At 59.9% G+C, this 27,320-nt stretch overlaps 3 protein-coding genes across 3 annotated transcripts; 1 reads left to right on the top strand and 2 right to left on the bottom strand.

The window, feature by feature from the left end:
• Positions 1–147: 147 nt before the first annotated feature.
• Positions 148–3,778, bottom strand: LOC136375038 (cilia- and flagella-associated protein 45-like). Its single transcript, XM_066340388.1, has 11 exons — positions 3,504–3,778; positions 3,337–3,390; positions 2,882–3,023; positions 2,363–2,530; positions 2,036–2,214; positions 1,769–1,898; positions 1,378–1,524; positions 1,138–1,251; positions 733–926; positions 358–582; positions 148–205 (listed from the first exon to the last, which is right to left on the bottom strand). Exons 1-11 carry the CDS (start codon positions 3,776–3,778, stop codon positions 148–150), a joined length of 1,686 nt encoding a protein of 561 aa, XP_066196485.1.
• A 2,623-nt stretch (positions 3,779–6,401) lies between these two features.
• On the top strand, positions 6,402–21,386 carry LOC136375039 (uncharacterized). Its single transcript, XM_066340389.1, is given in 20 exon segments — positions 6,402–6,462; positions 6,927–7,229; positions 7,449–7,715; positions 7,797–8,075; positions 9,420–9,722; positions 9,800–9,886; positions 10,267–10,288; positions 10,377–10,499; positions 13,643–14,779; positions 16,314–16,335; positions 17,832–17,898; positions 18,343–18,389; positions 18,391–18,682; positions 18,934–19,194; positions 19,284–19,562; positions 19,838–20,019; positions 20,021–20,106; positions 20,313–20,635; positions 20,716–20,802; positions 21,354–21,386. Coding segments are annotated over 20 exon segments (4,242 nt in total). The 5' UTR covers positions 6,402–6,413; the 3' UTR covers positions 21,380–21,386.
• A 1,845-nt stretch (positions 21,387–23,231) lies between these two features.
• Positions 23,232–26,926, bottom strand: LOC136375040 (Fc receptor-like protein 5). Its single transcript, XM_066340390.1, is given in 5 exon segments — positions 23,232–23,541; positions 24,501–24,691; positions 25,264–25,481; positions 25,838–26,343; positions 26,798–26,926. Coding segments are annotated over 5 exon segments (1,278 nt in total). The 5' UTR covers positions 26,851–26,926.
• Positions 26,927–27,320: the final 394 nt, after the last annotated feature.

The raw sequence follows: 27,320 nt of genomic DNA on the forward strand, positions 1-27,320 counted from the left end.
TCCCCAACAGCCCTGAGGAGGACAGAAAACAGCATCTTCTCAAACATTTTTAATTGGAAATTTTGGTCAATGCAAATGGAAGCCGAATCTGTGTGAAATTGGATCTGTTTCATTGTGGGACTGAGCCTAGGAGGAGGGAGCACTGGCTCAGTTCTGGGCTTTGCGCTCCACGTGGGCACAGTACTTTTCGGGCATTCCGGCAGCTCTGTGGAGGAAAGAATCCATTAGACTCCCCATGGATCTGGGACCGTGGCTCTGCAGCAGGTCCCGTTTGCTGAGGATGCAGAGGGAGCTGGGAGGTGGCCCAGGCTGGGACACCAGGAAGGACTCAGGGAGCTCAGGAAAGCAGCTCCTGACCTGAACTCCTGTAGCTTCTGCTGCCTGAGTTGGGTGAGGTGCTGGCGGCGCTGCTGGACCTCCTGCTCCTGCTGCCGGCCCTCCTCAAGGACGGCCGCCCGCTCCCGCTCCTTCTGCTGCTGGAGCTCCTGGATCTGCTGCCGGAGATACTCGGCGTGGGCGCGCTGCCGCAGCTCCCTCTGCTCCCGCTCCAGCTTCTCCCGCTCCAGCTGCTCCTGGTGGGCCCTGCGGGAGAGCCGGGCTGCCTCAGGGACCCCGCCACAGCCCCCCACACTGGCACGGCACTGGGCTGGCACTGGAGCCCCCAGAGCCACCAGCAGGAACTGGGAGCCCCCAGCCACTGCCTCAGCAATCCCTCGGTCCCTTGGGCCTCACTTGAGCACCCTCTGGAATTCCTGGCGGTCCTGCTCCACCTGCATGGCCAGGTACTGTTCCTTCTGGGCCACCTGCTGCAGGCGGTCCTGCTTCAGCTGCTGCTCCAGCTCGGCCCTTTTCCGCGCCTTCTCCAGCTCCTGCCGGCGCCATTCCCGGTCTGCCACCTCTTGGTTCCTCTTGGCCCTCAGAGCATCCTGCCCAAAGAGGGGACAGTGCTGGGCCTCCCTCAGGGGCACCTATGGAAGCCCTTGGCCATGGCTCTGGCTCTGCCAGCACTGCTCCAGGACATGCCCTGGCTCCAGGGGCTGGTCCTGCAGAGCCCCCACATCCAGGCGCTGCCTCTTTGCTGGGCTGGGGACAGGGACAGCGGCAGGGGAGCGTGTCACCTGTGCCTGTGCCACTCACCTGCTCTGCCTGCCAGTCCTGGACCTGCTCCTGCATGGCCCTGAGCCGGGCCAGCTCCTTCTCCTTCTCCAGGCGCAGTTGTTCCTGCTCTGCCTCCCAGGCGGCCTCACGCTCCTGTGGGGGAGAGCCCGGGGAGAGAGAGACAGAGAGTGTGGGGCAGAGCTTTAGGGTGTGGGACAGAGCCCCAGGGTGTGGGACAAAGCCCCAGGGCAGCTCCTGCAGCCCCTGCCCTCCTCTTACAGCCTTCTGCCGCTGCTGCTCCAGAATCCGCTCATCTTCCAGCCTCTCCTGTTCCCGCTGTTGATCCTTCAGCCTCTGGCTCTCTGCATTGAATTGTCTAATCTCGGCATGGATTTGCTTTAGTTTCGCCTGTTTCTGCTCCCGGGCCTGGAAATGCCATGCAGGGTTGAAGGCCACCAGGCCGAGTGCTCCTTCCTCCTCCTCCTCCTCACTCAGGGCAGGCAGGCTTTGGGTCATCTCCCAGGGATGTCACCAAGTCCCCATGGTGGGGACCACAGCTCTGATCCTGCTGGCTGCTGTCCCCACTCGCTGAGTGTGGCTGATGCAGCACTGCCAGACCCTTTCCAGCCAGGTGGAAACTTCCCTGCACCCCCGTGTTCCCTGTTCCCACCTTCTGATCCTCCCTCTTCATCTGCTCCAGGCGCTGCAGTTGCCTCTGTCCCTCCTGGTACACCTCCTCAGCCCTCAGCGCCCTCTCCTCTGCGTTCTGCTCCATCTGTTTCACAATGTCCTGCCTGGCTCTGGGAATAGGAGAGCAGAAGGTTCCCTCTGGCTCCATCCTGCTCCATCCCCATCATGGGAACGCTGGCATGGACAGGGCCGGTGTGGTTGGAATGGGCCGGATGCCTCCATGGGGAAGAGGGATCCTTGTGCCCACCTCATCAGCTCCTGCTTCCTGTGGCGCTCCAGCTCCTCCTGGACCTCCCTGCCCTTGTCCCGCTCCAGTTCCATCATCTTGTTCAGGCGCTTCTCCTCCTCCGCCAGTTCCTTGTGGATCATCTGCTTCTCCAGGACTTGCTTGTCCCGGATCATGTTGCACTTGGCATTGAGGAACAGCTGTGGGGACAAGAGGTGTGTGTGGCCTGGAGGGGCACTGGGACACAGGGAGCAGGGAGGACAAGGGAAGGAGAGGAGGAATCTGGGAGCACGAGGAGCAGGGGAGGCTCAGGCAGCGCCAGGTGACAGCGGCGAGTGGCGGCCCTACCGCGTTCAGCTCCCGTATCTCTTCATCCTGCTCCAGCCTCATCCTCCTCGCCCGCTGCAGCAACTTCTGCTTCTCCTGCTGCTGGCGCTCCTCCTCCAGGTCACTCTGACTCTTGTCCTCCAGGTCTGCCTTTCTCTTCTCCTCCATCTGGGCCTTTTTCAGGGTTTCCTGTGCGGACACAGAGCGCTGCCTAATCCGGGGGCTCACAGGGGTCACACTTCAGGTGCTGCATCCCCGGCACTGAACGGGGACATGACGGGCTCCTGGGGCCCTGGCACGGCCATGGGCACCCCTTCCCACATCTCTGGGCAGACACTCGGTGCCCTTGGAAAGCTGGAAGTGCTGGGCACAATTCCAGGGGTGCTGCCCAGCTCTCAATTCCAGGGACGCAGCCCTGAGCCCTGCAACCTTTCCTGTGCCCCGAAACATGAGGGACAAAAGGGACCCCCTTGGTGAAGGCACCCCCCTAGAGCCTGGCCGTGGAGCGGGAGAAGAGGGAGCAGGAAAGGAGATGCCTACAAAAGCAGCGTCCTGTCTGGCTTTCAGGGTCTTCAGCCTGTCCCAGCACTCCAGCTCAGTTGGGGCTCGAGCTGATTCCTTGATCCTTTCATAATCCTTTTCCTCAATGATGAGACACGGCTGAGGCTTCTGCTGGGGGATGCTGGGGAGCACAGGGAGAGAGCTCAGGGACACGGAGACCCCAACAGCTCCCTGTGTCCCCTGAGCTGCCCAGTCGGCCACCAAGCCAGCCCAGAGCACTGCGGGAAGTGCTGGGGAAGCCGTGGGGACCCGGCTCTCCTGCTTTGGGTGAAGCAGGAGGGGAAAGTGTGGTGAAAGTGGCACCAGGGATGCAGGGAGGTAGGACCCCTGGGAGTGGCCAGGGCACACTGCCAATCCCTGCTCCCCAGAGATTTTGGGATGGTGCAGTGACACCCTTCCCCCCAAAACCCCTCAGGGCTCAGGCACAGCCTTACACGATATCCCGGATCAGGTCCTTGGTGATGATTCTGGTGGTGTGTGGTTTGTAGCTGACAGAGGACAGCAATTCAGGATCCTTTCGCACATCCTGAAGCATCACAATGGGGCTGCTGGATCCCGTGCCCTGTGGGAAAGGACGATGTGAGGGATCCTGAACCCTCACACTCGGTGCTCGCCAGACACCGACTGATCCTGGGTTAAGCTCTGGACCTCCGTTGTGCTCTTTGGGGCACGGCCGAAGGGGCCGGAGGGGCTGGGGGTCAGGGGAACACCGATATCCTCCTGAGGACCCCGGGTGGAGACCTTGGGATGGAGAGGACTTCGATCCCGGTGAGCAAAGCTGCCGATGGGAGGGGAGGCGGGACCCCCGGGAGGTGTCTCCGGGACGGGGGGAGAGGGATCCTGAGCCAGCAGTCGCGGCTGCCATCGCGCTGTCATGGACTGTGGGAGGTGTGACAATGTCCCGGAGCCGACTGTCACAATGTGTCGGGACCAGCGGTTAGGATGTGTTTGAACCGATTGTGACAGCGTGTCGGAAGCCACTGTTGCGACATGTCGGGACTGACTGTTGCCATGGCAGCGCTCCCAATAGCTCCCGAGACTCACGGGATGTCCTGGAGCAGATGGGGGATGGGAGATACAGGACGGGGCGAGAGGAGTTCTTGCGGAAACTCCCAGAGCTGGGAAGTGCAAATCCACGGAATGGCAGAGATGGAATTGCGGCAGCCAAGAGGAGCGCAAGGCGGCGAGAGGAACTGCCCTGCAGGGAGGAATGAGGATCACGACGGGCTCCGGAGATTCCCCGGCAGCCCGCGGGGGTCTCCGGGGAGCAGAGACCCCCCTGCAGGAGCAGGGGATGTCTGAAGGGGGCTGTGTGCCCGTGGGAAGCCCCCACTGGAGCATCTCCCGAGGCACTGAGCCTGGGCAAGGAAGGGCCCCAGCCTGGAGCAGCCGGGAAGGACTCCCGCTGGAGAAGTTCTCCATGGAAGGCAGGGACCCCACCTTGGCAGAGCAGGGCAAGGACTGCCACTGCCCTGGCTGAGCAGCATCAGAAACAACCTGTGCTGAACCGCTCGGGGCCTCATTCCCATCTCCCTGCACCGCTGGAGGGACGAGGGAGAGCCCCAGAAAGGAGTTTGGGGTGAGGGAAGGTGTTTTGAAGTGTTTATTTGACTTCTTATCCTACTCTGATTTTGTCAGCAATAAATTCAATGCATATCGGTAAATCTGAGCCTGTTTTTACTGTGACAGGTTCTCTCCCGGTCCTTTATGTCAACTCAGGAACCCTTCGTTGAAATTTCTCTCCCCATCCAGGGGCAGAAGGCAGTGAAAGAGCAGCTTTGGTGGGTGCGGGGCATCCGGCCACTGTCCGTCCATGAAGAGGCAGGAAGGAAGAGGTCCCGGTCAGGTTGTTGAGCAGATAGGTGTGGGCTTTGCAGAACTTCTGGGGCTCTCTCAGCCCCTTGCTGAGAGGGAAAAAATGACCAATTGCTGCATTTCCGGACTGGTTCCCTCACAGCCGTCCCTGCAGGGGCCGTTTCCAGCCAGCCCTGCTCTGAAAACCATCAAAGGCCCTCACAGAGCCACTGCTTGGGCTGCCATTGGCTTTTGTGCTTCTTGCAGGGCTCAGCAAACCACAGCCACGCCTTTTTCCCCCACAGAATTCTCACCTTTGCAGCAGCTCTGAAGCTGCCAGAATCCAAGCCAAGGGGAAAGCAGGGGGGACCCTCAGGTCCTGGCTGTCCCCTGGGGCTGGCCAGAGCAGGGCTGGCCAATGCCCATCCCTGTGCCCTGGGGCTGGGCCATGGCTGGGCCCCACACTTGGATTGACAGGGGTCCCCAGGATGTGTCACCCCTGGGACAAGCACCCGACCAGGAATATACAAGGACAATTCCAGAACCGCCATCCCCGGGGACAGGACCCCCTCATGCCAGGATGTGTCACCCTCTGAACTGGATTGCCCCAGGTTGTGTCACTCCCAGAACAGGGACTTCCCAGGACATGACCCCCCTGGTTTCCCCCCTAGGGCAGAGCCCATCCCCCTTTCCCATTTAACTCTTACCACAAATGGCCTCTCCCTTCTTGTCTGGGAAATAGAAAGTGTTGGGGGAGCACAGCCCAACATCCCCATCCCTCAAAGCCTCCCCACCCCTCACTGCACCCCCAACACCTCCTATCCCCCTCTCTGGCATGCCCTCAACCCCTTACCTGCTCAGGTGCTCCTGGAGATCGCTGAGCCATGAATTGGCAGAGGGAATGTACAACAGTAAGGAAAATAGGAACAGAAAGAAATAAAGAGAGGAAAATGTCCTAGGGTGGGAAGCACAGACCCGGAGCACACGGAACCCCCTGGTGTTCCCCAGACCACCAACACTATGGAGGTTTCTGCTTTTGTCTGTGTCACCCCAGAATCTGAGGCAGTTAGTGAAGGAGCTGCAACCCATGTGTCACGCAGCCACTACCCATCCCTGGGACACCCATTCCCCTGGGAGCCCAACCATGGGACCTCGTGCCCTAGGTTTCCTCTCCTGGGGACCCCCATCCCAGGATGCCCATTTCTCAGGATTTCCATATCCCAGCACTACTCTCCCTTTGATCCCATCCCATGGGCTCCCCAGTCCTCCAGGACCCTCCATCCCTGGGACCTGCATCCTATGATCACAAATCTCTGCAGCCCATATTCCCCTGGGACCCCTCACCCCTGGGACCCCCACCCAATGGGACCTCCATTCCCCAGGATCCCCATGCCTGGTGTCTCCCCTTTCACAGGCATCCTATTCCCATGGCACACCAATTCCCCTGGGACCACATCCCTGGGCTGCCCTGCTCCTCTGGAAATCCCTCCTTAGCTCCCCACATCCCTGGAGCCCCCAAGTCCTGGGATGCCCATGTCCCATCAGGTCCCACCATGTCCCAGTGAGTCCCTCTACGTCCCCAGCCTCTCCCCACCCTGCCCCCACCAAGTGCCACCTACACATGGGGACAAGTTGTGACCTCAGTTCCTTCCTCTTTGGCCAAAGAGCCGCCACCCAGGGGACAGGTGGCCACAGCAGTGAGTGACAGCCAGTCCACATGGCTGGGGACACGGGGATGGCCGGGAAGGTGGCACTGCTCCTGTGGGGTGAGTGCCCTGGGCACGGGTCTGACACGCCGGGGATGGGCCCTGGTGAGGGAGAGACCGGTGGGGAGGGGGCACAGGGGGGCTGTGGAGTCCCCAGATGTCACCAAGGCAAGGACAGGGGGACAGGGGGGCAGGGACAGGGACAAGGGCCACTTATGATGCAGCTGGGGCATGGGGACAGGTGCCATAAGAATGGGATCATGGGCACGGGGCCATGGGGATGTAGCTGTGAGGACAGGTGCTGTGAGGATGGTGGAGGTGAGCTGTGCAAACATGGGGTGTCCACAGTGTCCCCATGTCCTGCCTCTGCCCAGGGTGATTGAGGTGTCGTTGTCATCAAGACCTCCCTGCTGCACCAACGTTCCTCTGGGGTCAGTTTGGGGACAGACACTGCACCTCATTCCCCTGGTGCTGCTCTCCCTGCAGGGCCACCCCCACCCAGCCCTGTCCCTTTTCCCTTCCAGCCCAGACCCTCGTCCTTGCTGGTGAGTCCTCAGGTGTGGCCCTGGAAGGCTGGTGTCCCCTGTCACCCACAGGTGCCCAGACCACCCAGCTCCTGGTGGAGCCCCGCTGGAAGCCGGCGGTGGTGTGGGACAGGGTGACACTGACCTGCCAGGGCTCGGGGACCGCCGGTGACACCACCTGGTGCAAGGATGGGCAGCGATTGGGGCAGGAGAGATCAGACCACTTCCTTGTCACCGACAGTGGCACCTACATGTGTGAACGACCTGGCACTGGGCTCAGCCCCTCCGTGAGAGTCTCAGATGGTGAGGGGAGTTTGGGTGTCCAAAACCTGGCACCCACTAGACCCAGGGGGCTCTGGGTAGTCTCCACTGCATGGGTCACCTCCCTGCTCTGGGGACATCCCAGTGCAAGGAGACCCTGTTTGTAGAATTGGGGACCCCATGTGCTCTGGATGTGACCCAATGGGGGATCACAGTGGAAACGGGACCAGCCCCAGTGTGACAGGGCCCCGTGTTTTGCAGACCCCCTGGTGCTGCAGGTGCCGATGTGGCCGCTGCTGGAGGGGGACACGGTGACACTGCGCTGCCGGCGCTGGCGGAACGTGTCGGTCACTGGGGTGCAATTCTACCATGAGAACAAGCAGGTGGGGTGGTCCCGCCATGAGACCAAGCTGTCCCTGCCCTCTCTGAGGCTGCACCACAACGGCCACTACAGCTGTGAGGGATGGGTGAACTCTGGGACACATAAGGAGCGGAAGCATTCAGTGCCAGTTAAATTGATAGTGTACGGTGAGCACCCCACACCTCGCACCTCAGCACCCCCACAGCCCCTCCCCAAGGACTCATGTCACAAATCCTTCTCCTTCCCAGAGCTCTTCACGGTGCCGGAGCTGAAGGGTCCCCCCGAGGTCACCGAGGGGTCCCCCCTCAATCTCACCTGCCTCAGCACCCCCAGCCCCCTGCGGCCCCGAGACCCTCTCGTGTACTTCTTCTACCGGGATGGGCAGTTGGTGGGGGGCCCGCAGGTGTCCCCACAGCTCCTGGTGCCCGCCGTGAGGGTCTCCCACTCTGGGAAATACAGTTGCCAGGTGTGGTCTGATAGGGTGGACGTGCAGAAGAGCAGCGCCCAGATTCGCGTCACGGTGCACAGTGAGTGTGGGGATGGGCACGGGGAGCCCCCACAGCCCTCCCAGCTCTCCCAGCCTTCCTCAACCCTCTGCATGCTGCCCTGCCTTCCCAGGTGTCTCTCTGGTTCCTCCCATCACATTTCCTGCTGCCTGCATCCCTCACCAGGTCCCCTCATCCCTCCCTAGCTGCACCTCTCCCACTCTGAGGTCCCTCTCTTGTCCTCATGTCCCACCATCCCTGTCTGTGTTCCCCAAAACCTTCCCTGTGGTTCCCATAAACCCTCTGCATATATCCCCAAGCTCAATCCCCCAGCCTTGCCTCGGGTTCCTTCCAGCCCTTTCACAGCCTCTGCCCCATATCTGGGCCTCCTTCTTCCTCACTGGGAACCCCTCATCCCACTCTAATCCTCCCCTGAGACCTTCACTTCTCCCTGGTGTTCGCCACTCCTCCCGTGTCCCCAGTCTCTCCTGTGTCCCCCTGCAGGGGTCTGGCTCTCCTGGGTGTCCCTCTGGGTTCAGTCCCCTGGGGGACAGGTGACAATGGAGGACTGACTGGTGCTGAGATGTGTGGTGGACATAGGGACAGGTTCCCTGTCCTTCACCTGGCATTGGGAGGTCTTGGGAGGGCTGCTGGGCACTGGCCCCCAGCTGGAGCTGCAGCATGTTGGGGATGAGCACAGCGGCCACACCAGTGCTGGGCCAGGGATGGGGACAGCGTGGCTGAGAGCCCCACACGGAATGTCACTGTCCTGGGCCAGCAGGACCATTGGGCATGGGGTGATCCCACCCACAGCATCCCCAATTCCACACATTCCCATTCCACCCCAACCCCCCCACACCATCCCCAACCCACCCCAGGCCACAGCCCCCACTGCTGGGTGTCACAGGGAACTGGGACCGTCTGGCTCCAGGTGTCCCCACCCAGGACATCCAGGCCACGGATCCCTAATGCCAGCTGTCACATGCCCCACTCCCCATCAGGTCACATTCCCCCTACTGAGCGTGACCCTCCCAGGGCAGTGAGACCCTTGGGATTGGGGTGATGTCCCTGTTGATATGCCTCATCAGACACATCACATCCCACCCACGCCATTCCGTGCCCCCCACGAGGTGATGGCCATCACCACCCTTGGACACACCAGCCCTCATCCCATCCTCACCTCACCTTCATCCCATCCTCATCCCTCACCCCTCATCCATCACATGCCCTCATCCCACAGCACACGATGACCCCCAGCACCATGGGGTCACTGTCCTGGCTGAAGGAGACCCTCTGTCTCCAGATGCCACCACACAGACTTTCTATTCCGCCCCCTCTGGGTGACAGCCCCTCCTCCTCACCTCAGCCCTGTCTCTGTTCCCGCAGCGCCCGTGGTCAGTGTCACCATCGCCCCCAGTCCCCCGGCACACCAGGTGTGTGCAGGTGACCCCGTGACCCTGCGCTGCTCAGTGCAGGAGGGCTCAGACCCTGTCACCTTCACTTGGCTGCGTGATGGCAAGCAGTTCACCCATGGCCCTGTCCTGGAGCTTGGGGACGTCGACGTGGGACATTCAGGCACCTACCAGTGTGTGGCCACCATCCAGCTGGGACAGGACGGGCACCGCGTGTTCCGGGCACTCAGCCCTGAGCTGGCCCTGGAGGTGACACCGCAGGAACACTGGAAAAAAGGTGGGGTCACACAGTGTGATTGGGATTGCAGGCCCCTGAAGTGACAAGTGACCCTGACATGCCCCTTTTGTTCCCAGCAGTGGCTACAGGGGTTGGTGTGTCCCTCCTGTTCCTGCTCCTGCTTGTAGGTGTAGCTGTGGGCTGTCACCGGTGGAACAACATGAGTGGGTGACAATGGGGGCAATGGGGGCCTTGGGGCTGTCGAATTTGGGGTGAGGGGTGACACCCAGAGCACCTGACTTGGGCAGTGTTGAGCACTCAGTTCCTTTGCTCAGGGTCCTCAAGGATTTGGGGTGGTGTTGGAGGGTCTTGCAGGGATGTTGCAAGACAAGTGATCCTGTCCTGGGGCAATTTGGAAGGTTCCCCTCCCAGCCAGGATTTGGTTTCTGGGGGTTTAGGGGGTCCAGAGCACTGAGGTGGTTCAGGAGTGTTAGGAGTCATCAGGGGTGGTCAGGAATTGAGGGTCTGGTGGTGCTTCAGGATTCCCGCAGGTGCCTGGAGGTCCCATGGCCTCCAAAGTCACCTTTTCAGTTTTCCTTTGCAGATGCCAGGAAGCACCAGGAAAGGTGAGTGGAGGCTCCAGCCATGATACACCTTTTACCCAAACCCCAGAACCTCCCAGCCCCTTTTCCACACACCCCGTTATCCCCACAGGGTCCCCCCAGAGCCCCTGGCATCCCCCAGGGAGGATCCTCAGGTGAACTACGTGGAGCTGCAGGGGCCACACGGGCAACCATGGGAACCCAGTGACCTCTACGACAATCTACAACAACAGCTGTGACACTCTGGGGACCAGGAGGCACTGGGGGTGCTCCCTCCATGGCTCCTGTGGTTGCCCATCCTTCCAAGGGAGGTGGTCATGAGTCAGGGGGAGGCTTCACAGGGCACCCAGTGCTCCCCATTTCCTCTCCCAGTACCCACAGAGGCTCCCCCATCCCCTCCCCAATCCCCACCCAAGTGCTCCAAGTACCCTCAGAGACTTCCCCATTCTCTCCCCACAGCGCTGGCAGCACACCCAGGGGTTCCCCATTCCCCCTCCCACTCCCCCTGTCCCATCCCACTGTAAAAGGGGCAGTCGGGGAGGATTCTTTCTGATCGATTTCTTGGATTAAAACGGAGCACAAATGTGGCAATATTATATCTGTGGACTGTTTATTGATAAAGGAGGCTAAGTGTCCTTTCTGAAGGGGGATTGGAAGAGAGAGTAGAGAGGGAAAAGGAGAGACAGGGAGAGGAACAGAAGACAGGGACAGTGTTACTCCAAGAACCCCGTGTGCTCTGTTGCCATCACTTGGCAGATGGAGTGTGTGTGTGGTGAGCCCTTGTGGCTTTTGTGAGCGGCTGGGTGGGATTTCCAAGTGGCAGGAGCTGCGTGTCTCTGGCTTTGATGAGTGATGGCTGCAGGCTGGATGCCGTGGGCTGGTGCTGCAGCCTTGTCTGCTGTGGGCTGGTGTTTGTGGTGCAGCAGGCTCGTTGCTGCGGGCAACATGGGCAACACATCAGAGGTGGTGGGTGCACGCAGGCAGCCTCTGCTCCATTGGGGAAGTGGTGGAGCACCAGATCATCACAGGAACGAGCTGCCTCTCAGAAGCAGTGAAGCTGGGAAGAACGGGTGTGGACAGGGAAGATGAACCACAGGGAGGAAAAGGCGAGGGGGGGAAGGAGGGCCAAGCTGATCCTCTGAGCAAGCCCCTGATCCCTCCAAGAAACCAAAAGCGAAGAGTCTCCTGTTGTGTCACATTGAAGAGCTCTTATGTACTATGGCTCCTCCCACAGCCTGATTCTCTGGGCATTTTTTCCTGGGCATTTTTCCCAGATATTTTTCCTGGGCATCCAGGCATCTGTCCTACCAGCCAGTGAGGGGGAAGAGGGGTGTGTCACTGACAGCCCGCTCATGGAAGCTTTCTCTCCTCTGGTCGGCTGTTACATGAAGCCTCGCTGGGTTCCTCAGGGCTCCCAGTACATGTACAGCCCCCAGAGTATTTTTTTTGCCTCATGTATAGCGTATGTTGAGACATAAATGAAAATCAGATTGGTTCCTCTCAACCCCCAAAGTTATGGGAAGAGGAATAACAGTTCTGTACTTGTATATGTTGTGAGAAACAAGTTAAGGAACATTGACTTTCCCAGGGTAATGTATGAATTGATATTACATTATTGATCATATTGTTGAATAAATATTGTGATGGTGTTAGTGTTGGGATAGTGATGTGTGCTGTGGAGTGTTTGAAGTTCTTGCAGTGGTCTGGTTGCAAGGCTGGTTTTTGAGGGGGTGTTTTTGTGTGTTGCGGTGTGGGTTTTGTGGATTTACATTGGATGGATTGTTGCTGGCTAAGCCTTTGGGACATGACATTTTCATTTCTATATTCTCTGTCCTGTTCCGATTTAGCAGCTCCCAGTCCTGTTCCCGTATTCTCGTCTCCGATCCCACCCTCCTAATCCTCATCCCATATTCTCTCTCCGGTTGCTGTTCCCAAATTCCCTGTCCCGTTCCCATATTCCCATCCCTGGTCCCATTCGTGGTCCCTGTTCCGTATCTCCAGTACAATTCCCGGTCCCCGGTTCCTGTCCCCGGTTCCTGTCCCCGGTCCCGGTCCCTGTCCCCAGTCCCGGTCCCCGTCCCCGGTCCCGGTCCCTGTCCCCGGTCCCGGTCCCCGTCCCCGCTCCCCGTCCCCGGTCCCTGTCCCCGGTCCCTGTCCCCGGTCCCCGTCCCCGGTCCCGGTCCCTGTCCCTGTCCCGGTCCCCGGTCCCTGTCCCCGGTCCCCGTCCCCGGTCCCGGTCCCTGTCCCGGTCCCCGGTCCCGGTCCCCTCTCATTGGACGCCGCCGCCATCGCTCCGCCCCCCAGCTCCCCGCGCTGCTCCTGCCCACCAATCACAGCGCGCGATTGATCCTGTATTTGCATAACCACGCCCATTTTGATTTGGCCCCGCCCCTCGCTGGCTGCAGCCGCGGCGGGGCGCTGTGTCCTCCCAGTTCCCTCCCAGCGCTCCCAGTAAGAGCGATACTGGGAGGAGAAGCGCTCCCAGTTCCTTCTCGGTGCTCTCGGGATCGCTGCCGGGGCCGGGCCGCTTTGGAACCCGCCCAGGGCCGAGCGCGGCTGCTTTTGGGTGTGGGCACCGCCCGGGCCGGGCTGGGAGCGGAGGAGGAGCGGGAGGAAGAGGAGGGGGAGAGGAAGAGGAAAAGGAAAGGCAGGAGCGGCAGGAAGAAGAGGAGCAGGAACAGGAGGAGGGACAGAGGAGGAGGAGGCGGAAAAGGAGCAGCACGACGAAGTTCTCCCCATTCGGAACCCGCAGGTGAGCGGGGAGGGGGAGCTCGCCCCAAATCCATCTGGGGAAGGTCTCCGGGAGGGGTTTTTTTTTGCGCGGCAGAGGATGTTTAGATCTTGCAGGACCTCAAAGCTGAGCCTGATATGCCCCTGGAGGGATCTTAGGGGATCCCACATGGCGATCGAGGGGACAGAGGGGCGATATCGGGTTTGGGGATCCCCGGGGGGGAATGCGGGAGCCCCGGAGCAGGGAGAGTACAGAGGGGCGATCCTGGAGCCAGGGGACCCCCGGCAGCCTGGAGGGGTGTTGGAGCCTGGAGATGAGTGGGGTCCGGGCCCCCCGAGGCTGAAAGGGGCGCTGACTTCTGCAGCTGCACTTGTGCAGAGGAATCGTCAAATTCAACGCGCTCAGCGCTTGTTTTCCCTTCCAAACCAGGATTTCCCATTCCCAAACCTTGACCCGATGGAGGAGGCTGCGAGGAAGATGGCCCGGGAGCCCCAGGCAGGTGAGGAGGAAGTCAGTGCCCCTCTCCCCCTCTCTCCTGCTCCATGTCCCAGCCCAGCATGTCCCCTGGCTGCAGGACAACCGCACTGTCATCACCGTCCTGCTGGGGATCCACTGGGGGGAACTCCTTCCCCTTCCCTGTGGGACAGATTCAAATCCCATCCTCTCCTTGTCCTTCCTCTCCCAGACACTGAGCTGAGGTCGGAGACCAGGGGGGAGAAATCCGTGGAAGAGGCCGATTCTATCAGCTCCACGGCACAGGAATCCAATGGGGAGGAAAAGCCCCAGAGATCCCACACGAGGAGGGGCTGCAAACGCAGATCACAGCAATCCGAGGAGGAAAGACCCACCCTGGATGGGAGAGGGATCCGGAGATGTGGCCAGAGCTCAGAGCTGGAGATCCCTGAGCAGCTTCACAATGCTGAGAAACCCTACAAGTGCTCAAAATGTGAGAAGAGCTTCAGCCAGAGCTCCGACCTGATCCGCCACTGGAGAATCCACACGGGGGAACGGCCCTACGAGTGTGGGGAGTGTGGGAAGTGCTTCAGGATAAGCTCCCACCTGATCAAACACCAAAGGAGCCACACCGGGGAGAGGCCCTACGAGTGTGAGCAGTGCAGGAAGAGGTTTCAGACCAGCTCCAATCTCCTCCTGCACCAGCGGATTCACAGAGAGGAGAGGCCCTTCCTCTGCCCCGACTGCGGGGTGGGATTCAAACACAACTCCACCCTCGTCACCCACCGCCGCATCCACACCGGGGAGAGGCCCTACGAGTGTGGGGTGTGTGAGAAGAGCTTCAGCCAGAGATCCTCCCTGATCAGCCACTGGGGAATCCACGCTGGGGAACGGCCCTACGGGTGTGGGGGGTGTGGAAGGAGCTTCAGCCGGAGCTGCCAGCTGATTGTCCACCAGAGGAGCCACACGGGGGAACGGCCCTACGAGTGTGGGGACTGTGGGAAGAGCTTCGGGACGAGCTCCCACCTGATCAAACACCAAAGGAGCCACACCGGGGAGAGGCCCTACGAGTGTGATCAGTGCAGGAAGAGGTTTTCAAGCAGCTCCAATCTCCTCACACACCAGCGGGTTCACACGGATGAGAGACCCTTCCGCTGCCCCGACTGCGGGGTGGGATTCAAGCACAACTGCACCCTCGTCACCCACCGTCGCATCCACACTGGGGAGAGGCCCTACGAGTGTGGGGAGTGTGGGAAGAGCTTCAGCCGGAGGCCCAGCCTGATCAAACACCAGAGGAACCACACCAGGGAGAGGCCCTACGAGTTTCCACAGTGTGGGAAGAGCTTCTCAGACAGCTCTAACTTGACCCAACAGCAACAGAGCCAGCACTAACAACAGCCCTGCAAGTGGCCCAAGTGCAGGAAGAGCTTCTTATGCTGCTCCAGCTCCATCCCCCATGGGAGGATCTGTGCTGGATGATCCCCAGTGACTCCTGGTGGGCAGAGCCCTGGTGATCCGTGGTGCCAGTGATCTGTGTTTGGGAGACACCTGGGTGAGGGCTCCAGATCTTCCTGGCTCCCTGTGGCCTGGATTTCCTTTTCATTTCTCTTTGTCCTTTCAAAACTCCCCAAACTGAGGTAAAAATAAAGATGTTGAACTAAGATAAGGATGGGGAACTTGAGGGGATCTTCCAGGGGATGTGGGGGATGCTGGGTGTGAGGCAGTTGAGGGTTCCTGGCAGGGACTCAGGGGTTGCTCAGGGCTTTGGGCACACCAGGCCAAGCTGCTTCAGCTGCCTGAGAGACCTTGGTGGAGGTTCTGAGGCAGCTGCTCAAAGACTCTCTGCCCTGTAACTGTCCCCATCTCCCCCCCATCCCGGTTCCTGGTGTCCCCTGTCCAGGATCCCCCTCTCTTCCTGCTGTCACCCCCTTGTCCCACGCCCATTCCCGTGTCACCTATTTCCGGTTCCATCCTGCTCCCATCCCAATCCAGACCCCATTCCTGGTCTCATTCCCTGTCCCTGTTCTGTATTCTCTGTCTGGTTGCCATTCCCATATTCCCAGTCTCATATTCCCTGTTCTGTTCCCATTCTCATATTCCTGGTCCTGTTGCCAGGCCTGCATTTCCATTGCTATATTCTCTGTTCTATTCCCATATTCCCAGTCTCATTGCCATATTCCAGTTTTCCATCCCGTTCCCATCTTCCTATTCCCCATCCCATATTCTCTGTCTGATTGCTGTTTCCATATTCCCTGTTCCACTTCCATATTCCTAATTACAGGTCCCATTGCAGGTCCCTCTCCCGTATTCCCGGCCCCATTCCCGGTCTTTTTCCCATATTCCCTGTCCCCTTTCCTGTTCCCCATATCTGGTCCCTGTCCTGTATTCCCGGTCCCATTCCCAGTGCCATCCCCAAGGGCCACCTCTCACACGGGGCCCTCAGGGCTCCACAGCTCGGGCTGCCTGTGGCACACAAACCCTCCATCCCTGCTGCTGTCCTTGGCAGCTGCACAGAGCACAAGGCTTTGGGCATTTCTCACAGGCCCCCGCTGGCCAGAGCAGCCCCTCCTGCCAGCACCTGCTGTGCCTCAGAGCCCTCCATCATGCTGGGGACATGGAGGGGACATGAGCCTGCAGGAGCCTCCTGCTCTTGAGACAGGAGCAGGGCTGCAGCTCCAGCCTTTGGACCCTGGGCTGCAGCAGCCCAGGGGAGGCCCAGCTGCAGAGCTCACAGCCCTGAATGAGTTTCCCTGCAACATTCTGAGCATCTCATATTCTCTCTTCAGTCACTGTTTCCATATTCCCTGTCCCGTTCCCATATTCCCATACCTGGTGCCGTTCTTGGACCCTGTTCCGTATCTCCAGTACTGTTGTGTTGCACATAAAAGTTAGTTCGTTTTGCACTGGGTGTTCTTTGATTATACCTTCCCATGTATCTTTGCACCTCTCCATAACTTGATACGCCGTGTATCACCCCTCCTCCTGGGACTGCGCCCACTGGTCAACAGACCCCCTTCCCTCCCCTCCTCTTTAGGGCTTAAAACTCCTCGGACCAGGAGTCCTGCCCTCTTTTTCCTCCTGGATTTTGTCATGTGAGTTCTACATTAAACCTGTGGGACCGTTTCCTACGAGCAATAAGAGCACCTTCTGTCTTTTATCTTTGTCCTAGCCCAGATTCCCCACAGAGGTCCACAGGGCCGGACCTTAGGGCTGAGGGAATCAGGGCACAATACCTTTCCCAGTCCCATTCCTGGTCCCTGTCGCCTCTAACCAGGTGCTGCTGCCATTGCTCCAGCCCCTCCCAGCCCTCACATGTCCATGGAAACATTGCTGTGCTATGGCCTGGGGTGTCCTGACACCACTGGCACCCCCACACTGGGTCACACACAGCACACCAGGGGTCCCAGGTTCCACAAACAGGGTCCCCCTGCACTGGGATGCTCTGGGATGTCCCTGGGTGCAGGGAAAGGGCTCTGGTCACACCAGGGGGTGACCCATGGAGCAGAGCCCACCCAGAGCCCTTGGGATCTGGCAGGTGCCAGGATGGGGACACCCAAACCCCCCTCACCATTTAAGACTCTCACGGGGGGCTGTGCCCAGTGGCAGGTCTGTCACACGTGTGGGCACCACTCTCAGTGAGAGTGAAGTGATTGGGTCCTTCCTGCCTCCAGTGCTGCCCATCCTTGTATCTGGTGGTGGCACCCCGAGTCCTGGCACACAGAGAAGGAGATGTGACCCATGGGCTCACCCAGCCTATGCCCACCCCTTGGACCCCCATTCCCCTGGGGCCCCAAGCATGGAATCCCCATTCTTTATGCCCCCTCTCCCTCTGACTGCCATCCCAGTATTCACATGGCCCAGGACCCTATTTCCAAGGAACCCTCTCCCATTCATTCCATCCCCTGAAATCCTCCTTCCCCCAGGACCTTGATTCACCCAGAACACCCCACTGTTCCCACAGCCCATCCCCGGCACACACATCCCATGACCCCAAATCCCTGCAGCCCACATTCCCCTGGGACTCCCTTCCCCGAATTCCCCAGCTCTGGAAACCCCAGTCCCATGGCACCCCCCATCCCAAGTGACTCCCCCTCCTCAGGACCCTCATTCCCCATGGACCCAACCACTGGGACCCCCCATTGCCCTGGACACCCATCCCTGGCTCCCCAAACCCCCTGAGTCCCCCACTCCTGAGAACCCCATGTCCCACTGTGTGCCACCCAGCCTTGTCCCCAGCCTGTCCACACCCTGCCCACAGCCTGTGCCCAGCTTGTGGCCACCCTGCCCCCAACAAAATCCACCACCATGTGGGGCGAGGCCTGACCCTGCTTCCTTCCCCTCTGTCTGAAGAGCTCACACCCAGGGGACAGTCACCCCTGACAGCGGGTGACAGCAGCCTGGATGGCCGGGGGCACGGGGATGGCCGGGAAGGTGACACTGCTCCTGTGGGGTGAGTGCCCCGGGCACAGGTCTGACACCCCGGGGATGGGCCCTGGTGAGGGAGAGACCGGTGGGGAGGGGGCACAGGGGGGCTGTGGGGTCCCCTGAGGTCCCCAAGGCCAGCATTCAGTGCATGAGGTGACCTGGGTTGTGGGGTGGCTGAGAGGACATGGACAGAGGGACAGAGATGGAGATACAGGGACAAGGGGACAAGCACCATGCAGATAGAAGCTATGGGACTGGTGGGGGTGACCTGTGCCAGCATGGAGTCCCCATGCCTGGGGTGTCGAGAATGTCCTCATGTCCTGCTTGAGCATCAGGTGGCCACCGTGCCTCCATCCCCGAGACATCTGTGCCACTCCAGCGTCTCTCCGGGGACAATTCAAGGACCGCCCCACACCCTGTGCCCCTTTGCCATTGCCCAACCACCAGCCCTGTTCATTCTCCCTTCCAGCCCAGACCCTCGGCCTCACTGGTGAGTCCTCGGGAGATGCCATGTCCCCACCCCTCTGTCCCCAGCCCCACACTGGCCCTGGCAGGCTGGTGTCCCCTGTCACCCACAGGTGCCCAGACCACCCAGCTCCTGGTGGAGCCCCCCTGGAGGCCGGCGGTGCTGTGGGACCGGGTGACACTGACCTGCCAGGGCTCGGGGACCGCCGGTGCCACCACCTGGTACAAGGATGGGCAGCGCTGGGGGCAGGAGAGATCAGACCACTTCCTTGTCACCGAGAGTGGCACCTACACGTGTGACAGACCTGGCACTGGGCGCAGCCCCCCCGTGAGAGTCTCAGATGGTGAGGGGGGTTTTGGTGTCCTGAGCCTGGCACCTCCTGGACTCCGAGGGCTCTGTGTGGGCTCTGCTCCGTGGGTCACCCCCGGTGTGACCAGAGCCTGTCCCCTGCACACGGGGACATCCCAGAGCATCCCAGTGGGAGGGAACCATGTTTGTGGAACTGGGGACCCCTGGTGCTCTGGGTCTGACCGAATGGGGTCGTCCCCATGAAAATGTTACCTCCTCAGTGTGACAGGACCCTCGTTCCCACAGGCCCGTTGGTGCTGCAGGTGCCAGCGCGGCTGCTGCTGGAGGGGGACACGGTGACACTGCGCTGCCGGTACACATGGGACATGCCGGTCACTTCAGTGCGATTCTACCATGGGGACAAAGAGATGAGATTTCTCTATGGGACCAAGCTGTCCCTGTCCCCACTGCAGCTGCACCACAGCGGCCACTACCAGTGCAGTGGGTGGGTTGACTCTGAGCTGTCACCGTGGGTGCGGTCGATGCCTGTGACAGTGACAGTGCACGGTGAGCACCCCACAGCCGCCACCCTGACCTCCCCACAGCCACTCCACAGGAACTCGGGGTCACAAATCCCCCTCCTCTCTCTGTCCCAGAGCTCTTCACGGTGCCAGTGCTGGAGGGTCGCCCCGATCCCATTGAGGGGTCTCCCCTCAATCTCAGCTGCCTCAGCACCCCCAGCCCCCTGCGGCCCCAAACCCGCCTCCTGCACCTCTTCTACCGGGATGGGCAGTTGGTGGGGGGCCCGCAGGTGTCCCCACAGCTCCTGGTGCCCGCCGTGGGGGTCTCCCACTCGGGGAATTACAGCTGCCAGGTGCAATCCAAGGGGGGGTCCGTGCAGAAGAGCAGCGCCTCGCTCCACGTCACAGTGCACAGTGAGTGTGGGGACGGGCACGGGGAGCCCCCACTGCCTCCTTGAGGTCCCCAGCCGTGCTTTGGAACCCTAATTACTGCCCAGAACCACCCATCCCTGTTGCGGGGTCCCCATACATTCCTGTGTCCCCTCCCTGAACCCTCATCGTTCCCTTGGGTTCCTTTCCAGGCCACCCCATCAGCTCTACACCACCGCTTCCTCATTGTGGTCCCCCTGCCTCTGCCCGTTCCCCCAACCAGTCCCTCACTGTCCCCTGGTGTCCCTCCCCACCTGCAGTTGTCCCTCTTTTAGGGCTGTCCCTGTGGGTGCACCCCACTGGGGGACAGGTGGCACTGGGGGACCACCTGGTGCTGAGCTGTGCAGTGGCCATGGGGACAGGTCCCCTGTCCTTCACCTGCCACCAGGGGAACTTGGGGACACTGCTGGGCACTTGCCCCCACCTCAACCTGTGCCATGTTGGGGGGCAATGACAGCGGCCAGTACCAGTGCTGGGTCACCGATGGGGACAGCATGGCCAAGACTCCCACACTGAATGTCACTGTCCTGTCACAGTATCCCCCATCCAAGCCATGCCACCCTCAGCCCAGCCATGGTACCCCACTTTAAGCAATGGCCACCACCACCACAGGACACAGTCCTGTAAGAGCAGAACTCTCTGGTTTGGGGTGTCCTTCACCCACACCCTCCCATATATTCCCCATCCCCTCCCTGTAGCCCAACCCCACTCCGGGCCCCCTTCCCCCAGTCTCAGCCCTGTCTCTGTCCCCACAGTGCCTGTGGCCAATGCCACCATCACCCCCGGTCCCCTGTCACACCAGGTGCACACAGGTGACCCTGTGACCCTGCACTGCTCTGTGCAGGTGGGCTCAGCCCCTGTCACCTTCACCTGGCTGCACAATGGCCAGGAGGTGGCCCAGGGTCCTGTCCTGGAGCTTGGGGACGTCGATGTGGGACATTCAGGCACCTACCAGTGCATGGCCACCAACCAGCTGGGACAGGACGGGCACCGCGTGTTCCGGGCACTCAGCGCTGAGCTGGCCCTGGAGGTGACCCCTGGCTCACCCTGGGTCACAGGTAGGGTCACACGGGGTCACCGTTGTGTTCAGGACCCCCAGGGTTCAGGGTGACTCAGATGTGTCCCCCTCTGTCCCCAGCAGTGGCTGTGAATGTCGGCAGGACCCTCCTGTTCCTGGTCCTGCTCCTGGCTGTCATCGGGGGCTGTCACTGCTGGCACCGCTGGGGTGGGTGACAATGGGGACAGGGATGGTCGTCCTGGAGTTAGAGGAAGCCCCCAGAGCTGGGGCAGAGCTGGGGCAGCACCCAGGGTCCCTGAGCTGGGGGAAACTGAGCTCACAGTGACCTTGGCTGGGGGTCTCGGGAATTTGGGAGGAATTTGGAGGGTCTTGGTTGGGCTCCAGGTCCATCCCTGGGTGGGCTTTGAGAAACATTGGGGTGGCACTGGGAACTCCTGGAAGATTTTGGGAGCTCTTGGAGGGCCATGCAGGGATGTGAGGGGAGCTTTCTGGGGTCCTGGGGGTGCCCCTCCCTGCTGGGCGTGGGGTTCTGGGGACTTGAGTGGGGACATTGGGAGGGGTTGAGGGCATTGTGGTGGTGCAGAAGTTCTGGAGGGTTCAGGGGTGCTTGTGGTGGCCAGGGGGAATCAGGGTTCTGGTGGGAATCACAGCTTCAGTGGGGATCTGGGGGTCCCATGGGTGGTTGGAGCTACTGAGTTTCCAAAACGGTTCAGGGGTCTCAAGGTCCCCACAGTCACCCCCTCCCTTTTTCCTTGCAGCTGCCAGGAAGCCCCAGGACACGTGAGTGGGGGGCTCCAGCCAGGACTCCCCTTTCCTTCTCCCCAGACACCCCTCAGATGCCCCCTTACCCCACAGGACCCCCTCAGAGGAGGGGGCAGTGCAGGACCCCCATGTCATGGGCACCAAGTGGGCAGGGGGGACAGGGACACATCACCCACAAGTGTCACAACACCCATGTCCTCACAACTGGTGTCACTCTCAGGGCCCCACGGGTGTCCCCCAGCCCTGCCCCACCTCAGGATCTAAAATGAACGAAGTGGCACTGCCGAGACCCCAGGAGGGACAGCAGGACTCCCATGACACTTTCGAGAATATGTTGGGACGCTGGGGCACACTGGCAGCACTGGGGGCCATCGATTTCCCTCAGTGGCCCCTTCCTCTTCACTGCATCCCACAGGGCTCCTCATTCCCTCACCCAGTGCCCAGCAGGCACAAGACCCTTTCCTTCTTATTGTGCCCGAACTTCAGCATTTTGATTAAACTGTTTGAGAAACAAAGCTCACTCCTTAATATTTGTACATGTTTAATAAGGGATAAAGGAGACCGCAAACAGTGTGCTGAGCGCTTGCCTACTGCCAGAGGCACACGGTTATCTGTAACAAGCCTTCTTATGTACCTTTTCATTGTATTGTTTAAATACATATTCAAGAAGATTATACATATTCAAACATGCTTTTGAGTTTACTTCTACCAGAAGATCTTTTGCTTGGTTTGAGCCATGCCATGTTTTCTTCAAGTACATGCCTGTGCTGGTTTCGCATTGATTGAAAAAAAGCTGTGGCAAAACCAATCAGTGATTAGCTTTGAATATTGACAACTTGTGGAACCAGTTCAAGAGCTAGGTACGCCTCTGTGGCCACACAGGTCCAAACGAGAAGAATCCCGGGAAAAGTTCCCTTCTCTCCTCCGGCTGGGCAGAGGTCCCCAGGTGCTGACGGGATGTTCTTCTTTAAAATAATACCCCTTGAGTTGATGTGGCCCATGATGCAGCTGTGGGAAGGCTGTGTGATATGGGAGGGACTTCACAAATGCAGATTCCCCGGCAGCTGCTTTTGTGAGAACTAAAAAGCCACAAGAGAACTGTTCTTTCTTGTGGGGAAGTTTCCATGACAGACCAAAAGAGACTTCTTTCTAGAAGAATCTGATGAAAGACTACTTTATAGGTAGTAAAGTGACGAAGAATTCCAAGTTTTGTCTCTATACTTTGTCCATAATAAGGGAAAGTTATGGGGGAGTGGAAATGTTTTGAGGGTTTTATTCTGATTCTTATTATTTTTTTCTCTCTTGTAGTTTTGGTAATTAATCTGTCTATATACCCTTTAAAGTTTTGAGCCCACTTTGCTCTTATCCTAAGCCTATCTTACAGCAGAAAAAGAATAAATAATTGTAGTGTGCACACAAACCATTACACCCTCAATTTCACAATGGCACAACCCCCAGTTCTTCCCTTCAAAACCCTGGAGAGCACCTGAGCAGGGAACGAGGTGGTGGGAACCCCAAGGTGGGGGAATCAGGGGTGAGGGGTCTGCAGGGACGGCTGGGAGGCTGTGGGGGATCGGGGTATCCAGCTGTGCCCCCCCAGCACTTTCTCTCTCGTACAGCGGAAGGAAGAGGCCGTTTGTGCCAAGTGTCACAATGGAGGCAGGCGCTTAGAGGGGCATCCCGGGGGATCCTGTCCTGGGTGGGACACATGCTGGCCAAGGGGGTCCTCCACTCTGAACTGGGGAGAGCGGTCATGTGTGTTGTGCAGGGCCTGTGCCTGGCCCCGGGACGCTGCTCCGCTGCCACTCGGCACTACGATCCAACCTGCTGCCTTGGCCGCTTCTGCCCACTGCCGGTGGCGGTGCCGGGACTGATTAGTGGCCGTGAGTTTGCCAAAGGAGCCATTTCCCCTCCTCCCTCCCGGCCGAGGCCGCCATCACCCCTGAGGGGTTGGAGCTGCCCCGGGGCGCCCCCTGCTGGCCGGGAGTGCTCCCTGCAGCGCCCCCTGCTGGCCGGGAGGGCTCCCTGCAGCGCCCCCTGCTGGCCGGGAGGGCTCCCTGCAGCGCCCCCTGCTGGCCGGGAGGGCTCCCTGCAGCGCCCCCTGCTGGCCGGGAGTGCTCCCTGCAGCGCCCCCTGCTGGTCGGGAGGGCTCCCTGCCGCGCCCCCTGGCGGACGTGGTCATAACTGCACCAAAGAGGAAAAACCAGCCCTGAGCGGGTGAGGAAGTTCTGGGTTTGTGTTGATTGTTCTGTTGTCGTCTAGAAATTTTCTGGTTAAGAGCTGTTATATACTTTCCTGCATTTTTTCCTGGAAACCCATTAATTTTTGAAATTATCAACATTTTTGAGCATGGGTCTTCTTTCCATTCCAGGAAGGTTCCTGCTTTCTTTTGGCAGATATTTGTCTTTTAAAACAAGACAGTTGCTAACTCCTGGGTTCCAGCATGGATGGGACAGACACTCCAAGAGAAGACAGGGTCAGACACAGGGCCACCTCGTGCTCTGCCTTTGAAGCTCTTGGCCCACCATGGGCCTTCCCCCTTGCGGGACTTCTGGTCACCTGGCCACTCAGGAGCTGGGTTTGGCAGACTGTCACACTGTCCCCAGTGTTCCATGGCTGGCAGACTGATTGACAGATGGAGCCCTGTCTCACCAAAAGCAAGGCTTGGTCCATCCTTGCCACACACTGGTGTTCCAAAATGTCTCAAGACATTAAACTTTTCCAGTCTCTGACACCCCACCCTGTGCCATGGCCTGATGCCGAGTGCCCTGGAGAAGGGAAAGGCTCAGGAACACCCACAGGGCCTTTGCCCACACAACTTGTGTGCAGAACACAGCAGAGGAACTGTTTGAGACAGGGGAAAAGAGAATCCAGAGCCTCCTGAAGGCCACTTTGGCCATCAGAACAATGAAGGTCCAGAGCCCTGCCAGGTTCCTGTGGTGGAGGAAATGTGTTGGAGGGAGTATCTGGGGTTTGTTCCTCTTTGAGAGTTTTCTCTGGAAATCGTTCCTTTTTTGATCCTTTGCATGCTGAACCTTGTTGCTGTTGCTGTTGGTTTTGTTCTCTTGTTGCTGTTTGCAGGAAATTGTTCTTCTCTCACCCAGGACGGTGACATTCGTGGGGACACTCTCAGCCACGCTGACCCATTGCTGGCCTGGCACTGGTAGTGGCCGCTGTCATTGTCCCCAGCGTGGACCAGCTCCAGGTGGGGGCCGGTGCCCAGTGGTGCCCCTGAATCTCCCTGGTGCCAGGTGAAGGACAGGGGACCTGTCCCCACAGCCAGTGTGCAGTTCAGAACCAGGCGGTCCCCCAGTGCCACCTGTCCCTCGGGGGGCTGCGCCCATACAGACACCCCTGAGAGCGGGAGCCTTGTGGGAGGGGGTTGAACCAGGGCTTAGTGAGGGACACGGGTGGCGTTTTCGAGGGGCAGGAGGACCCCAGAGAGGAAAAGGGGGCCCAGAGCTAATGGGGAGCTTGGAAAAAACCCAATGAATGAAGGGGGTACAGAGAGTGGGCTGAGGGACCACCACAGGGAGGGTATGGTGGGACCTGAGGACCATGAGGGGAGATCAGAGAGGGGTGGGGTTGAACCAGGAATGGATGAAGAAACCCACTGAGGGATGGGGGGACAAGGACAGGGAACCGAGCAGTGTGGAAGGGATGTGGAAAAAATTTATGGGAAAGACTGGGGTACACATGTAGGGCTGGGGGACACAGCAAGGGACCAAGGAAAAGACAGGGGACCCGAGACAGTGATAGGGGGCCCAGGCAGTAATTGGGGTTCCAAAGCACGGCAGGGGACTGTGGAGGCTGTGGGGGCTCCCCGTGCCCATCCCCACACTCACTGTGCACCGTGACGTGGAGACAGGCGCTGCTCTTCTACACAGTCCCCCCCTCAGAGCGCACCTGGCAGCTGTAATTCCCCGAGTGGGAGACCCCCACGGCGGGCACCAGGAGCTGTGGGGACACCTGCGGGCCCCCCACCCACAGCCCATCCCGGTAGAAGAGGTACACGAGGGTGGCTTGGGGCTCCAGGGGGCTGGGGGTGCTGAGGCAGCTGAGATTGAGGGGGGACCCCTCGGTGAGCTCGGAAGGACCCTTCAGCACCGGCCCCGTGAAGAGCTCTGGGAAGGAGAGGGGAGGGGAACTGTGACCCCGAGTCCTTGGGGAGGGGCTCTGGGGGTTCTGAGGTGTGAGGTGTGGGGTGCTCACCGTGCGCTGGCACTGGCATTGACTCCTGCCACCTCTGTGATACGCAGGAGTTCACCCGGTTTTCTGGTTTTCACGAAGACCCCCCCATTGGGTCACACCCAGAAGTCCACCTGGGGTCTCCACTTCCACAAACAGGGTCCTCCCACACTGGGATGCGCTGGGATGTCCCCGTGTGCAGGGGACAACCTCTGGTCACACCATGGAGTGACCCATTGAGCCGAGCACACCCAGAAGCCTTGGGGTCCCACAGCTGCCACGCTGAGAGCACCCAAACCCCCCTCACCATTGAAGACTGCCACGGGGGGGCTGAGCCCACTGCCAGGTCTGTCACATGTGTAGTTGTCCCTCCTGGTGACAGTGAAGCATTCGCATCTGTTCTGCCCCCAGCGCTGCCCATCCTTGTACCAGGTGGTGTCACCCGCGGTCCCCGAGCCCTGGCATGTCAGTGTCACCTGGTCCCACCCCACCGCCGGCGTCCAGGGGGGCTCCACCAGGAGCTGAGTGGTCTGGGCACCTGAGGGTGACAGGGGACACCAGCCTGCCAGGGCCACTGTGGGGCTGGGGACAGTGGGGTGGGGACATGGCATCCCCTGAGGACTCACCAGCGAGGCCGAGGGTCTGGGCTGGAAAGGAGAAGGGACAGGGCTGGGTGGAGGTGGCACTGCAGGGACAGCAGCACCAGGGGGACGAGGTGTGGTGTCTGTCCCCAAACTGTCCCCAGTTGAACACTGCTATAACACAGAGGCCTTGAGGACAGGGACATCTCGATCACCTCTCAGCTGAGGCAGGACATGGGGACATTGTGGACACCCCATTCTCCTACAGGTCTCCACCACCATCCTCACAGCTCCTGTCTCCACAGACACATCCCCATGGCCCTGTGCCTGTGGTCCCATTCCAATGGCATCTGTCCCCATAGACCATCTGCCTGGTACATGGCCCTTCTCCCTGTCCCTGCCCCTGCATCCCTGTTCCTCTGTCCCTGTCCCCACTGCTGCCCCAGCCCCAAGGTTCCATTTGTCACATTCTTGTCCCCACATCCCACTTTGCCTGTTCCTGTCCCTACAGCCACCCCATGACTCTGGTCACACTTGGATCCATGCCCATGCCCTGTCCCTAATGGCCTTGGGGACCTCAGGGGACCCCACAGCCCCCCTGTGCCCCCTCCCCACCGGTCTCTCCCTCACCAGGGCCCATCCCCGGGGTGTCAGACCCGTGCCCGGGGCACTCACCACACAGGAGCAGTGTCACCTTCCCGGCCATCCCCGTGTCCCCAGCCATGTGGACTGGCTGTCACTCGCTGCTGTGGCCACCGGTGCCCTGGGTGGCGGCTCTTCGGATGAAGAGGAAGGAAGCGAGGTCACACCTTGTCGCCATGTGTAGCTGGACCCTGGTGGGGGCAGGGTGGTGACAAGCTGGGGACAGGCTTTGGACATGGTGGTGACAGTTTGAGGACAAGGCTGGGTAGCACATGGTGGGGCATGAGGTTCTCAGTACCTGAAGGCTCACAGGGTTTTGGTAGCCAGGGATGAGTGTCCAGGGGAATGCGGGCTCCAAGGATTTGATCATGGGATGAATGTGCCATGGATGGGCTGCGGGGAGAATGGGCCGGGCCCATGGGAATGGGGGTCCTGTCACAATCAGTGTCCTGAGGGAACAAGGATTGTAGGGGATGGAATTTGCATGAGGGGGATCTTCTGAATGGGGTTCCTGGGCTATGGAGATCTTAAAGAATGAGAGTACTGGGATGG

The sequence above is a fragment of the Sylvia atricapilla genome, unplaced genomic scaffold, assembly GCF_009819655.1.
Source record: "Sylvia atricapilla isolate bSylAtr1 unplaced genomic scaffold, bSylAtr1.pri scaffold_78_arrow_ctg1, whole genome shotgun sequence".
Taxonomy (NCBI): domain Eukaryota; kingdom Metazoa; phylum Chordata; class Aves; order Passeriformes; family Sylviidae; genus Sylvia; species Sylvia atricapilla.

Excerpts from the sequence above, each read along its gene's own strand:
- LOC136375038 (XM_066340388.1), bottom strand. The coding sequence starts at position 3,778 with ATGACAGCGCGATGGCAGCCGCGACTGCTGGCTCAGGATCCCTCTCCC. Across the intron at positions 2,215-2,362 it reads AGATACGGGAGCTGAACGCG|CTGTTCCTCAATGCCAAGTG; the intron begins GTAGGGCCGCCA and ends TTGTCCCCACAG. Across the intron at positions 1,899-2,035 it reads AGGAAGCAGGAGCTGATGAG|AGCCAGGCAGGACATTGTGA; the intron begins GTGGGCACAAGG and ends TCCTATTCCCAG.